We start from the raw sequence: 15,039 nt of genomic DNA on the forward strand, positions 1-15,039 counted from the left end.
TGGCGGTAAGGATTGATTTTTTGGTGTTTGCGGGTGTACAAAAAATAGCCAGACACTTGACGGAAAAGAGTCTGGTCTGGTCCGATATAGGGTAATAGCAACTAGTCGACAGTCAACGGTTTACCGCAGTGTCATGGCAGGTCGACCATGGAAGACGACCCGAGAAAAAGACAGTTGGGGAAAAGGGACAAGAGACTGTGCCCAAGAAGGAACGGATCGAAGCTTGTTCCTTTGGTTGTCAAACGGTTGATTCCTGGGTATCATGACTGGACTGCTACGGGCGGGTAGCAGCACCAGGCATCAACTTCCAGTGTCACCGCAAAGTGTGGGAGGAGCCAGCACAGTTTTAATGGCGGAGAAGGAGAACAGAATGCAGTGAGAGATATTCAGGGTCCACTTCTTGTTCGTTCAGGTCAGTCACTCTTGGGAGGTGGGGTCAAATGTGCCAAAGCAAGGCAAGCCGAGCCTGTCTTAGTCTCTCTCTGTTCCTCTGGAGCGTGCGTGTGTCTCCCTGTGTGTGGCAGGTAGGTGTGTGTATGTGTGTATTCCACGGCTGAAGCCTGTGTGAGAGGGAGTGCGTGGGTGGTGTGCGTCTCTGGCGGTGCGTGTGGCATCAGTCGAGCGAGCGAAGCAGCCGTCGCCCAGAGTCTAGCCCATCAAACGCCAGCCTAACCTGGTAGAGCAGGGATCGCCGATGGGCAGACAGAACCATTTTGCTGCGTGGGCAGAATTTCCGACGCGGAAGGGGTGGGACTGGGCAGAACGATCCGCCTCGGCATCACGCACCTTGCCGTTGTAGGACTGTTAGCAACGCCATCACCGCCACACTTGCAAACGGCTTGTACGACTACGTCTCTCACGTGTTTTTGAGCACTAAAAAGCGTGTCGGCGCCCGCAGGTTTCTCGCGGTCCGCTCGACGAGTCTGACTAGTTGTCTATCAACCGCGATGGAGCCCATGTCTGGTCACATATGACTGAAGCTAGGGACCGAGTAACAAACAGGGGCTCAGCGGGCTTAGCCAAGAAGAAACCGAGAAATACAGCCGAAAAAAAAAAGGGCGTCATATGAATAGAGTTTCCGTGGCGTCGGCTAGCCGACGTCATCCCCGACCCGGTAAGGTTCCATGGAAACAGCCAGTCTGAGCCACAAATCTCTGTTAGGGCTGCTCTTTTATCCGCCGTTTCTCTCTCTCTCTCACTCTCTCTCTACTCACCCCTTACCTTGTTGTTTGCGGGCCTTCTCTCTCTGTGTTCCTTCGAAGGATTCGGCCGGCTTCCCGGCCGCCCCCTTGAACTCGAATGGAAACCCGCCCGAAGAAGCCGCCGGTGGGCAGTCTATCGAGGGGCTGCAATTGCCGTCAAACGCCCTCGGGGACGCCTCAAACCTTAATATTACCACTTGAGCCGCTGCCGTTCAGTCCTCCCCGACGTCCTTTCCCTCGTACAACTTCGTTTTTCGTAGGCTGCTATGCCCTGTTCCGGGCAGGCATTGTTTCACGTGTCTCCTTTGGGCATCCACGGGATCAGGCCTCGACCCCGAACTCAGCCTTGGCACAAGGAGAAGAGCGCGCTCGCGCGCTTCAGTCCTTGAACCTCTGTGAGTAACCGCGGCTGACGAGCAGAGCGAGCGAGCAAGCTCCCCTTCAGACATGACCTCGACGTTGCAGGTTCAACCCTCCGAATCCCTTGTCGGACCGCTCCGCGACAAAGAAGGCTTTTTTAAAGTTCAACCATCGAAAAACGACCTGCTTCTTGCGGAACCTGCCCCGACTCTAGAAGGAGTTTGTCATGGCATCCACAAGGTCCTAAATGTTCTCTGACCGTTGCTAGCGTACCTGCATTGCCGGAACCTACCGCCGCTGGGAAGCTTCCAGGGATGTGGGAGGGCAACGGGAGCGTGTGCTGGTGAGATCCGTGAGCCGGGCAGGCAAAGTTGGGCAACCTACTACCTTCGACTACCTCGTTGTCGGGTCTGTTTGACAGCTGCTGCTTGGTCCTTCCTTGATTTGCATAGAGGAACCCCGAGTTTGCTCCTCGCCCTGCTACACATTAAACGGATCAGCTTGCGGTCCCCGTTTCAACATCCAATCCTTTTTGACTTTCTGTCCGCTTCCAAGTTCGTTCCAGGTAAAGCTCAGCTCAACCAGTCTCTGTGCGTTGATTGAAGCTTAGTAAACCGAGCTCTTCCGCAGCGTCATTTGCCGGTTACGTGTAAGAAAGTCAACTTGTCGGCATTTCAGTGATAGGGCTACGGCATACAACAGACGAATCGCGACAAGGCTACACATTTCCAAGACAATGGTAATGGTGGCAGTTCATGCAGAGACAAACACTCATCAACACGAGGAGCAGCTTGCGAAATTCAGCCTCGAGCCTCATGCTGCCCTGCTCTCCTCCATCTGGACTATCTTTTAACCAAGTTGAGCTTGGGTCGGCAACACTTGCCCTGCGCAGGCCAGGAAAGCACACTGCCGCCGCGCATGACTCTCTCTCAATGAGGACTAACGTGGGCGTTGACGCCGTTGGTCTTCGTGTTGTAGTGCTGCGTAAAGTCATAGCCCAGTGCTTGAGCGCCCTATCCCAAGATCAGTAAGTCGGCGGAAAAATTCAGCAAACCCTAATGCTGGGTGGCCTGTCATCCAAACTCACCTTGGTCATCTCCCTCGCTTTCTCCTGATCTGATTCGGCCTCTTTGCACAGCCTTAGGAACTCATCGGTCTCAAGTACCTTGTCACCAGGCACTACAAACATTCGTCGGAAGTTATCGCTGGATACGGGATCGATTATTTCTCTGTACTTTTGGCGGCGTACGTCGTCGTAAACGTCCAGGATGCTTTCGTCCGCCTTGCCAGTGAAGACTCCCGAGAGGCATTCGTAGAGCCCTCCGATATCGACTATGCCGCCGGTCAGGCCGAGGCCCCCGCTACCGGACGCCGGTCCGTCAGTATCAATGCGCGATGAAAGGCTTACTTAGATAGGCAAGACGTACAACGGGTTACAAAGATGCGCTGCGTCTGCAGCAAGCAGGAACCGGCCGACACGCATCTTTTCGGCGCAGCGTTGATGGACTTTGTACGGCCCAATGCTGACGAGCTTGTACTGGTTGGGCTCAGGGTGCCCTGGGAGTATCTTCCTGAACCTTTCGGGCTGCCGGGCAATGACTTCCTCCGTCGACAGACCGGAGATGTCTCCGTATGTCACGCGCCATAAACCGTCTTTGGTGATCTTCGCCGCCATGAACCAGTTTTCTGCATCCAAGATGAAGTTCGAGTCGGTGTATCCGAACTGATCAAAGTCGTAGTATACCTAGTAGATGCGGCGCGTTGCTTAGTCCCGACGATACTTTGAGCCAGCGAAGAATGTGTCACTGGAAACTTACATTTGTCGCCACAATCTGCTCGTCCCATGTTTTACCTGGAAAATTCGTGTCCCCAAATAAACGCCGCCGGACGATGCTATTAGCTCCGTCGCATCCGACAATGTACTCGGCGAAAAGTTCCCGAGTTTCCTCGGTTTTGCAGTTCTCTACATCAACCCAGGCCCTCCTCTCATCCTGCCCAAGGCCCGTCACACAATGATCAAAAAGGTAAGTGACTGTTGGCAGATCCTTCGATTCGTCGTATATGAGCTGCGCCAGATCGCACAAAGGCAGTGCAAGCAGCCGATCTGGATCGTCTCCGTGGATCTTGTTGCTGAGACTGGCGATTGATGTCCCGTCTGGCTTGCGCCATGCCACCCTATCGGGCAGGAAACCGAGCTCACGCGCGCGATGACCAAGCCCGGCGCGATTCAGAACCTTCATCGCTGGGGGAGCATAGTGCGTGGCCCGAGGTTTGTCGTCAAGCTTTGAGCTCTGTTCGATGATCGTGACAGGAATGCCATCTTTCCCCAACATCAGCCCTAATAGCTGTCCGGCAGGGCCTGCCCCGACGATGATAACCTATACTTTCATGTCAGTCAAAGCTTAGATGTTGAAAGCCGATTAGCTTTCTTACATTTTTCGGCCCTACAGACATGACTAAGGTGTCTTTCACGCCCTGAACTAGTGTATGTATCGGCCTGCCGAGATGCAGGATGTAGGTCGATGAGTCGCGGATACGATGTTGTTGTCGTCTGGCAGATGCGGCTACGAGTCTTCGGCATGCCGATTATGTGTTTTTAGACAGAAGAGTTGTTACAGATTGTCTTGATGGACGAGGTATTACTTACTCGTCCAATGTCTCAACCATACTCACATGATCCCCGTCCCCCGCGTCCTCATCAGCCACCACTCTCACCCTCCACATTGGGCAATGGGCGTCGGAGTTAACCTCCACCAACACACCCCCCACAAGCAGCGATGTCACCTTCCTGTTCTTTCCCCCACATAGCGCAACGTCTAATTGATTAGATTAGATCTATCACCACATTCGTCTTGAAGCTCAACTGTTGTTGGTGGTTTGCTTCGTAGTGGGGGTGACAGGGTGTCAACTGCGGTGGCAAATTCTTAGAACTCTGGGCCAGTATTCTTCAAGGCTGTCTAGAAAGTAAAGACTAATTCAACGCAACACACAAAGCTCGTGTGGGGTGACTATGATGCCAGCAAAGGCCATTAGAATGTTCAAAGCAGCCGGTGGGAGTGCATCATCAATTGCCAATGAAGGCAATAGGCGTTTGCGCAGTTGAGACACAAGATCCGAGCGAATTCCAATTCGGGGAATCCTTGAGTCCTTGGCGGCTGCCTTGCCTTAATTCAGAAGACTGATTTTTCCTGCCGCTAGAGCCAGGAACACTTTGTCCAGCGCCTGCGATCCAACGCTTTGCAAGAATTTCGCCTGATCTATGCGCCTTCGTGATCTTAGTTCGGTGTCATCGAGCTCCTGAAACATGCCAAAGGGCCCAAAGGCAGCGGTTGAGATCGGAGACCAAGGCTCCTGCGAATGGATGAACCGAATCCACGATCTGCGCATCTCTTCGCCAGTCGCCTTGGCAGCTGGAGATATCGACGAGTCAAAACCGCCAAACAGGAGGATCAGATCGATCGCGTGATGCGCACCATTCGACGGCTGCCAAGGGTTGGCCTCATCAATGAGACTTCGGTACACGGGCGTCTCGGCGCGTTTACAGAGCTGAACCATCTCCTGAATAGGGAGCAAGAACTTGTAATCGTTGATGAAGTCCAGCGCCCCAAGCTTGCACGAGGACGGCCTATTCGGGTAAATGTTGTACGCTTGCTTGAGCTTATCGCGATGTTCTCCTGCGATGTCAAACGCGCTGACAATGTCACTGGCACCCATTGACCAGATGCCATCGCGCCAGAGGACAGACTTATACACAGGTCAGTACTTAATTGGGGGTTTCCTTTCGAGCTCACTGACCTCGTTCTGAACATCACTGATCATCAGCCGGCTTGCCTCGCCCAAGCTCTCCTGCCATCCTTCAAGTGACCACTCCGTCTGAAGGAACCAAGACTGGATCTCAGATCTCTTCAATGCCTCCACGATAACATCAGCAGGAGCTGTGCGCAAGTCCCACTTGCCCAAATCGCGTAAATGATGCTTGAGATTAGAGCGAAATGCAGCGGCCCTCTCTTGCGGTTGAGGGGGTGAAAGATGCAGAGACCCCGATGCCAAAATGCATTGATTCAACGGCGCCTTGCTCACCATGTGTGCGTGGCAGTAAACTGCTCCTGCACTCTCCCCCGCAAGAGTAACGGCTTTCTGTGCGTAACTTTCAGCGCGGTTCTTAATTGATTCGCAATCAACACGGTGGCAGCACTCACAGGATCGCCGCCGAAGGCAGCAACATGCCTTTGGACCCATTGCAACGCCAGCGCTTGGTCCTTCAAAGCAAGGTTTACTGAGCTGTCATCATCACCGAATGCAAAGATGTTGAGTCTGTACTGTATGGTGACGGCGATGATGGGCAGTCCTATGCGTACAGAGTCTTCAACAATCTTCGTCGTGTCTGTACGCCCCGTGAGTCGAGGTGCATGAGCTGAGACAAAGTAAGCGCTTACCGCAGAGGCCCGAGGCGGCGCTGCCGAAAGTCACGGCCTGCGAGCCACCTTCATGAAAATACGGTCAGCAAACCTACGGTGATGATGCCCTCGTATCGGGAGGTCTACCGTGAATCCAGACTAGCACAGGTAACCTCTCGCCGGCAGTCGTCCCGAGTCGCGCTTTGGGTACCGTGACATCCAAGTTGAGACAATTGAACTCGTCTTCGGCTTCTACGGGAAGCACGTGGTGCGGCGGTATGCGTAAGAGATGCCCAATATCGATGGGAACTTGAGGACATCGTGGTCTGGTGAGATTGTTGGTCAGACTGCGGGTCCCGAGTCAAGAGCCGGTTGTTCGGCGGGGAAGGTGTGGCAACCCGAAATGCGTGCAATTCAGCTCTCGTGACAGGCTCTCGACGGGCTCGGGGGCCGCGAATCTCGACGGAATACGGCCATATGGTATGCCTCGAAAATGCGCAACCAACGGGCGTTCAATCCCGACGAGGGTTGCGCCGAGACTAGAGTGATTATGTCGCAGCAGAGTCATGGCCAATTCAGCAATTCTGCCTTGTGCCTCGGCAGCGAGATGATTTGATAATTGGGCGGAATATAATTGTAAGCAACAGACTTTTGTTCGTGTTTGAAAATCCGATGTACGAGAGAGGGTGTCAACATGGCAAACCGGCATCGAAGAAGAAATCAAGCCGAGCAATCTACCCGGTTTTATGCGTCTAAATTGCCGCTTCCGATCCCGACCCCGCATGCAAAGCCCCCAACTCCGCTTGCTCCGGTCGTCACCGGCAGGCAATTCTGCCCTACGACGGAGCTTCCCCCACAAATCAGACACGGCGACCCCCGAGTTCTAGAACATCAAACGAATGAATCATTTGAACACCCTGTGGAAATGCCTATGCAAGATTGTCTTTCAATAGCGATTCAAGTAGATACACTTCTGCCAGTTAAGAGAATAAAAAAAACTTCGTCCAAGCGCCCAACACGAAATCCCAACCGACGGTTTGGCTCACCTCCATCAGCACTTGATACTGTTCCGAGATAACTCCAGGGTCTTCTTCGTAAGTTCTTAACCCGTTTCGATATACGCCCAGGCCGCCTCCATCTCGATGCTTCTTCCACGGCGCCTTGCCGTGCGCGAAAGTGATGATGTCTGCAGCAAAAGCTTCTGCAGAGGCTTGTTGCTTCGCGTCCAGATGCTCTCTATAGTTCTGGAACAGGAGTGCAACATCCAGCACATGGGTGGCATAGCCTTTGAAAGGACCTTCCCAAGGGTTTGCCTCGGCCAGCTCAAAGAGGTATGAGTCGCCAGGAAAGCTGGTAGCCCACGAGCGGGCCGGTGCCTGGAAGCCAATGTCTGATGCGAATATTATGACACCTTTGAAGGCATCTTCATCGTTGGTATCTTCGCCGATTCCATAGGCTTTCAGCAATCTAGTAGCTTTGTCGGGGTGATCCGAGAAAGATGACTCAATTGACTTCTTGAACGAAGCACCAATACCTGGTTTCCGCTGGAGTAGTCCGGCGAGGCCGAAGATGCTCGCCTGTTCATCATTGGTTAGATAGCTTTGCACACTTCATGACTTGGTCTACATACATCATCAGGTAGATAGCCAACCAAGATGGCCTTGCAAGGGGTGTTGTCGGGGATGGACGTTTTGGCTTCTACTGCAGTGAAAGTCGGCACGAAAGGCACCGTTTCTGCATCCAGCACGGGCAAGAATTGAAGACTCTTGTCGAGTTTCTCGAGGAGCTCTTCAGGTGAAAGTCTGCTCAAAGTCTCAACTCGCTGGCTCGGAGTCAGGTCTTCGGCGCCGAGGGACTTGAGCGCTCCACGATAAGCTTCCTCGGCGGCTGAGATATCCATGGGAGGCAGTGACGGGGATGAACCGCTCAACACAGCCAACTGAAATGGTGCATCATCATTTGAGTAAAGCAAACGACTGGTTGAAACTGGCAAAAGATAAGTTAAATCAAGTTAATTGCTTGGATCTTTGCTCCAACTGGTCTGCTTTAAGAAGGCGAGGCTGTTAGGGTAGACTCACTTCCGCCGGCACTCTCACCAATCACTGTAATCTTGTCAGGATCACCGCCAAAGCCGGAGATGTACCTCTTCACGTATTGAAGAGCAACTCGCTGGTCATGATGGCCTTGGTTGCTCTTGAGACCCTCCTTTCGAAGTTCATCTGAAGTCAGGAATCCCGGAGCTCCCAGACGGTAGCTATGATGATGAACCGTCAATGCTGCGTCAGAAGACTGTGATGAGATCATACGCACTTGATACTGACAGCAATCAAAGGTTGAGCTTGTTTGATGGAAAGTTGCACGATCCGCTTCAAGTCGTACTGCGGCCACCAGTTTGACCCTGTGATGAAAGCACCGCCGTGAATGAAAACGATCACCGGAAGCGACTGAGCCTTGGAAGAGTTTGCTGGCGCAGCAATGTTCAAGTTGAGACATTCTGTTCCAGAGATGCCTGGATGGTCACTGACTGGGAGGGTCTTCTGAATGATGAAGTGTTCTTTATGAACGCCCTCGGGATCAGATATCACTTGCGGCCTGATGATCTCTGTTAGCTCCGGTGGCCTGATCTCATTCGGCCGCTGGCTCACCCACCCATGACGAATGGCACTAAGGCCTTTTCCGTCGCACTCAACAAGCTTTGCGTTGTCAAACCAGTGATTGAGGCTCGCATACTTGATACCTAAGAATTGGATCACATCTTCCGTGGAGCTTGCCTTGATGTCTCCGATGAGAGGATGCTGGAAGATTGTAGTAGAAGCCATCTGATCTTCGAAGTGTGCGGTCGGATTAAGGATAAAGTCAGACGGCAAAGTTGGTTGCGGCTTAAACGATTCAGACACAAGAGTCACCCAAGTTAACGGAAGGCTTGAGGTTCTATCCAGATTGGTGCGGTTCAGACCTTTGCATAGGTCCCTCAAACACCTTGTTTCAGCAGCAACCACAATGTTGAAAGCACTTGGAACTCACTTCTAGATAGCACCTGTAAAGACCGTAACCAGGAGCTTCAGCGGCTGTTCCGGAACCTCTGGGAGCCTTCCGACCCCGCATGTTGAATTGCCGAAGAAACTCCCGGAGAAGCAACCGGACATTACCCCACATTACCCCACATCGGAAACCCGGGCGTGCAGCTTCGCTTTACCCCCACTTCCAATCTCGGGAGCCGCCCCGGGCCGTGGTGTTCCTGCGGCCTGATCCGGTTCCCGCTGTGTACCCCACATTGCCCAATCTACTTAGGCAGGTCGAACCGCAGTTACTGGTAGTGGAACGCTCTCCTTCCATTATTAAAAACCCATAAAATCTGCAGGACTATTTTCATCAAAGTCGTTGAAGATGAGCTGCGATGTTTGTAAAAAGGGAGTTCAGCTACTAATAGGAGTTAGACTGCAGATTAGTAGTAGCAAAATTCCCAATTGAACTTTCTAAGGTCTACTGAGAGTACTAAGTTATGTCATGTCACTGGTCAGCGAATTAGGAAATTCAGCTCAAGAGCTGAGACTTAGCTCTGACTTCAAGAAATCGAGCATTTGAGTAAGATGAAGAGATTCGAGCAGCGTCAAAAGTTTAGGGCGTCAATTGCCACAAGACTACCCCGCTACAACGATTTCAACGCTGCGTCTTATGAAGGCTTGCATATCGATTAGAACTCGAGATTCTGTCATTTCTGCCTTTGTGCTTCGTTATGGTTTTCATATGCAGTTGCCAGGTGTTCCAAAACCTTTCCCATGCGCACAGTGATGCCCCAAACCCATACCTATCCCGAGACTAGTTAGTTATGGTTCGCACATTCAAGGATTCCAGAGCTCGCAAAACTTACGTCTTGCAAGAACAAACTCCAGGTCCGAGCAAGTCCCGCCGCAAACGACCTGTTCTCCTCTGGATCATAGTCCGCCTCTTCGAGAACCTCCTTCATTGCCGTAAGCAGCTCGTTCTCCGCCCTGGTTGGTTCAACGCCATTTATTGCATCGATCTCCACCGAGTGCACCCATTTGGTGACAAACAGTCCTGTACATAAAGCTTAGCACAAAGCCTAAAGAAGGATCCCATCAGTATTACCAGCATCCCAAGCTGCGACTGCGTGCTCGATACTCCATCGGAACGCGGCAGTCTTGCGCATCAGCATGTGTCCCATTCTGAATGGAATCTGGAACCCCTCAAGCGTTTTCTCTACGGCATCGAGAAGAAAACGGTCTCTGTCGAGTGGCGCATCTGCCAAAATAGCAACTGATGTTTCGATGACTTTGGGATCCTCGGCCATCAAGGTGAGCCGGTCGAACCCTGTAGTGATGTCAAACAGTCGGATGTACGCAGCTCTGAGGATGCCATAAGATGAAAAACGTAGGGAGACAATCTCCTTGTCATCCAGGTCTTCGAGTCTGTCTTGTTGAGGCATTTGAAGTAAGTTGTAACACCTCGAAAGAGATTCTAAGCCCGTCTTTAACAGAGACTGGCCTAGAAACGACTGGCTGGAGAATGCGCAGAGAGCTGACGTCTGCGATACCTGGTAGAGCTGGCGCATATGTACCATGACGGCGTGTGTGAGTATCAGCAATGAGAAATGAGAGACTCGATTGATGTCAAGTCTGCTGCGCTTCTGATCATCTGATAGAACGCCTTCCACCAGCTCCCTCATGGTGCCGACCTCCTGGTGCTCATGGTTTGGCCGTAGACTTAGCCACTCGCTAGATGATTGTGCGTTCCATAGGGGTTCCTCATGGAAACATTCCACTTCCAAATCGTTAGATGCGTTGAAGATAGGGTTGATGCCATAAATGACCATTCTCAGAGTGCCTGCAACATATATGCCCCCAAGGACTCGTTTCCATGATTCACGTTCAATCCAGTGTGACCACTCCATCGTGGAGAGTTTGGCTTTCTCGCTGTTGAGCTTGTTGCGTGCTTGATTGTATATCTAGGCGGAAAGTCAGCTTGTCAAAACGATTCATGAAGAAGTTTGAAAATCTCACCAGGTTGTAAAATCCACTTTCATCCGTGGAAGTTGAAACCAAGTCCTGGTCACCGCTAAAGGTAGCATAAAAGGTCAAGAGAAATCTGGTTTGCGTGAACCACAGCGGGAAGTCCTTTATGACGACCTGCTGCAAATCAGTCAGTCTGCGTGATTCAATTTAGGCTGAAAGAGACATTTACCGGTTCGACCAATATTCTAGCCAAGTCATACAGACGACGTGCTCGGCGCCGATCTAGTCGATACAACGCGCCAATGCTGCACATCGCTAGAATCAGAGCACTGGGAACCGTCCCCAGAGCCAGACTTTGCAAATGAAGGATAGGCAAATGGCAGTGAAAGCTTCCCATATAACTTGCGAGGAAGTTTTGACATGTTTTTAGAGTGGGCAAGTCTTTTACTCCTCGACTTTTCGCAGCTTGGCTTGAAAGCTCGTCACAGATGGAAGCATACGCAGCCTTATCTATCAAAGCTGCCGATGCTCTTTTGCCATATGGTAAACAGCATGAGGTCTGCTGCCCCATCGCTGTACTCACTTGCTCGGGGTCGGCCATAGAGAGATCAGAGTCGCATGCTGTTGAGTTTGGTGACACTTCGTTCGCCGCCGTTCTCGTAGCAGTATCGAGGCAATTGTTCAGTTGCACGTCATACACAGAATTGGGATCGTCTGGCAGACCAAATGCGAGCCAGCTTGGAGAGTTCAGAAACCCCAGATCTTGGGAGAAATCAAGCGTCCCATCCGGTAGAGGTAATACTGAAGGCGGGATCGGACAAGGGAACGATGCGTCTGGAAACGATGCAGCGAGGTCTTCGCTCGCGAAGCCCATAGAATCCAACGGTCTTGGATCTGTTTGTTGTTCGGTCCGAGGCTCTGACAGAGCTGGTACTCCATGGGGTACCGGCTCGTTCCCTTCAGCCAGGTCTAGCCCAACCGTTGTGATAGTTTCAGTGTCAGTTGCGACAGTAATACTCCCGGCATCCCTTGTTGTTAGAAGGGGACTCTTCTTGCGGCGCTTCTCTGGTGAAAATAGACTTTGTCTTCTTGGAGATCGACTTTGAGCATTCGGTAGGCGTTCGTCTTCCGCCTCGCTCGATGTATCTTCCGACTGAGACTCTTCTTCCAAATGACCTCCCACTGTGATGGCAGCGGCATCTGCATGAAGTGTCCGTTCATGTCTAGTGACTAGGTCTCTGAAGAACATCGTTAGTCAAACGACACCATTAGACAACAACTGCGACGAGCCTACTTCCGGGCATAGCATTTATGGCAATACTGGCACGAGTAAGGCTTTTCGTTCGTGTGACTACGTTCATGCCGGATGCAATGCTCGCTGCGCTTGAAAACCTTCGGACAGTAAGCGCATCTATGCTGTCTACTTTCACGCCGCGAGCGCTTGACCCCGGCGCTGGCATCCGGGGGCGTCGCAGGCGGACCGGTTTCCGCGTTGGGGTTGGGTGACAGGGGTACTGCGGAAGACATCAGTATTAGAATCTGTCGCGCGGTGTTTGCACATGTCTTCGACAAAGACGTAGGCTGGAAGGTTATCGCGAAAGTGAAATGAATGAGTTGATAAGGAAACGGTAAGCAGGCCAGTTTGACCCACGAGAAAGATCGGGACAACACATCTCGCTGCGATCGCCACTCCGCCAAGACGGACGCGGGGATAGCTCGCGGGCCGCGCTACTACTGCCGGTGATCAATAATATCTTATTAACAGTACCAGTCATGGACACTGCGGGGAAATCTGTGGAGCAGATCTCCGTCACCAGATGTGTAGCACACTCGGCATTGCAAATGCTCGTATCTAATTGGGTTTTAATTGGCCTATGTATCCATCTGATCCATGGAAGCCTGCGGCGCTTGACGATGCAGTTGCTGGGACGAAACGCTGCCACTGACTCGAAGAGACGGATGCTGGAGGCTCAGTTTCCGTCCTACTCCGTCCACAACGTCATCCGACAACCATGCCATCCGTATTCACTTTTACGTTTCCCAAGTAGAATCCTTCCTTTTGCGCCTGAGCCCATTCAGCTTTCAGAACTTCTGCCCGTCGCGTGTTCCGCGGGACGAACCGAGCCTTGAACGGTTTGGGCAGCGTATTGACACCCGGCTCATATGCATCATCTGAGAGATGTACGGAAATTTGGTTGCCACTCGGATCTAGTGCCGGTTCGATCTTAAAAGCCCAGAGAATCTTCGCAAGAGTGACAAAGAGACTATTTTCTGCAAGATGCATCCCCGGGCAAATGCGCCGGCCGCCACCAAAGTCGAAATGGTCGCGGTTTTTGGCATCTCCTTGGGCGGCGTAGAAGCCTGCTTTCTCTGGATAAGACAAGTATCGCGACGGATCGAAGGCTTCTGGGTTGTCCCATTTATCTGAACTGTAATGGAGGACATACTGTGGGATAGCGACCACAGTGTTCTTGGGGATGAAATAGTCTTTGTAGAAAATGTCCGCGGTCGTGTAATGGGGACTTCCAATGTTGGTGACAGGTCGGATGCGAAGGATTTCCTTTCCCATGGCCCGGATGTATGGCAAATCAGCCTCATCAGAGAAAGTGGGAGATCGGTCGTCTCCGACAACTTTCGTGAGCTCAGCGTTTGCTGTGTCTTGGACGCCTGGATGGGCTGACAAATACAAAATTGCACTGTTGAGTGCAGATGATGTTGTCTCTGAGCCTGCTTCAATCATCGCTAGAGGGTAATGAAAAGGTTAGCCACACGAAACGGCCTCTTGTTCTTGATGCGGACGCGGAAGCCGGTACTTACATCCTGCCACGAAGCCAGCCTGGACATCGCTGATTCCAAGCTTCTCAAAATCTGTCTCTATAAAGTGCTTCACGAAACACTCGGGAGCTTTCTTCTGATTCACAGCAGATTTCAACTCATCCCAGTAGCGCATCCACGTCTTTTTCTGCCGGTTGTACGCCGCAATAGCGCTTGGCCTCCACCATTGCAGGCATGATGGAATCTGGGCGAGAGGTGGGAATAGGTCGGCTACAAACCCGCCGGGTTCTGCTGCCTCAGAGAAGTCTTTCAGGAGCTGGTATATCTCTCGCATATCGTCGCAATCCTGGTTCATCAGTCAGTAGATATTCTCAGACTCTAATTGAGCACCTTATCTGACCCATGCTGGAACTCGCCGGCCATATGTACTTGTCAATACGACAGAGGTCGTGTATCTGCGAACGTGCACATAAAAGCTTTCTTGATCATCGTTGTCGGTTGCAAGGTCGAAAAGCAACTGCTTCGCCTCAAAATCTTGCGACGGTTTGTAAGTCTCCGATGCTTTCGGTGTCAGCAGCTTGTGCACAATAGTTCTCAGCTGCCTCCACTTTGTGCCATATGTCAGGAGAAGCAGTCGGTTTTCCCCAGAAAGGAGGTCGGATACGACCGGCATCGGCATCCTGCCTGATGTTTTTGCAGACTGCTTGTCGAATATTTCTCGAACCGCTTCAGGGCTATTGACGAAGACCCAATCCTCCCAGCCGAGCCTGATTTTGAAAAGCTCGCCATTCTCGCTGGCCCATTTCTGGAGTTGACGTTGCGGCGCCTTCCCCAGTTGATGGGTGTTACCGATTAGAGGCAGTCCCCTTGGCCCGGGAACTGATTTGTAGCTTTTTGGAGGGCGAGAGTTTCTGTAAGAGATAATGCTGAATGACAAACATGCGATCAAGGGTAAGACAACAAATAGAATAAATGCCATGGCGACAGAGTTTGGCTTTCCTGCAGCAAGGAATGTTGGTGAAACTCAATCTTTTGGATGCAAAGTACCATGGCCAGTAGCATTTCGGGCTTGTGCGTTTGATAAATCCAGCCTCAGTCTCATTCCAGAATACGGTCGCCCGCTGCGCCCACATTCGTTACACTTCGCTCCGTCAGACCCCCCACGCAAGTAGGACGGAGTCCCGCGGCGTTCGTTCGTGTCAGAGTCCACCAGGCTTGGAGCTGTCACGATGGACGGACCCCACACCAGTTGCAGAGCTCAATTGCCGGGCTGTCAGTGTGCATGTGGAGTAAGTGCCGTAACACTCCACGTGGGGTGAACTTTTCCGTCCA

The 15,039-nt window shown here is 51.9% G+C and overlaps 2 protein-coding genes across 2 annotated transcripts; both read right to left on the reverse strand.

Moving 5' to 3' along the window:
• Positions 1–2,491: 2,491 nt before the first annotated feature.
• On the reverse strand, positions 2,492–4,016 carry GCG54_00005132 (FAD-dependent monooxygenase terC; the record flags this gene model as incomplete). The annotated part of the gene is made up of 5 exons (XM_045405163.1): positions 2,492–2,575; positions 2,650–2,923; positions 2,990–3,306; positions 3,380–3,940; positions 3,996–4,016. 5 exons carry the CDS (start codon positions 4,014–4,016, stop codon positions 2,492–2,494), a joined length of 1,257 nt encoding a protein of 418 aa, XP_045264927.1.
• A 711-nt stretch (positions 4,017–4,727) lies between these two features.
• On the reverse strand, positions 4,728–14,686 carry GCG54_00005133 (Cytochrome P450 monooxygenase yanC; the record flags this gene model as incomplete). The annotated part of the gene is made up of 15 exons (XM_045405164.1): positions 4,728–5,306; positions 5,358–5,699; positions 5,762–5,946; positions 5,999–6,035; positions 7,006–7,536; positions 7,590–7,945; positions 8,038–8,213; positions 8,270–8,754; positions 9,831–10,018; positions 10,070–10,925; positions 10,981–11,109; positions 11,516–12,170; positions 13,053–13,659; positions 13,750–14,053; positions 14,108–14,686. The coding sequence occupies 15 exons, from the start codon at positions 14,684–14,686 to the stop codon at positions 4,728–4,730; spliced, it is 6,009 nt and encodes a 2,002-aa protein (XP_045264928.1).
• Positions 14,687–15,039: the final 353 nt, after the last annotated feature.

Source organism: Colletotrichum gloeosporioides (assembly GCF_011800055.1).
Source record: "Colletotrichum gloeosporioides strain Lc1 chromosome Unknown consensus_40, whole genome shotgun sequence".
NCBI lineage: Eukaryota > Fungi > Ascomycota > Sordariomycetes > Glomerellales > Glomerellaceae > Colletotrichum > Colletotrichum gloeosporioides.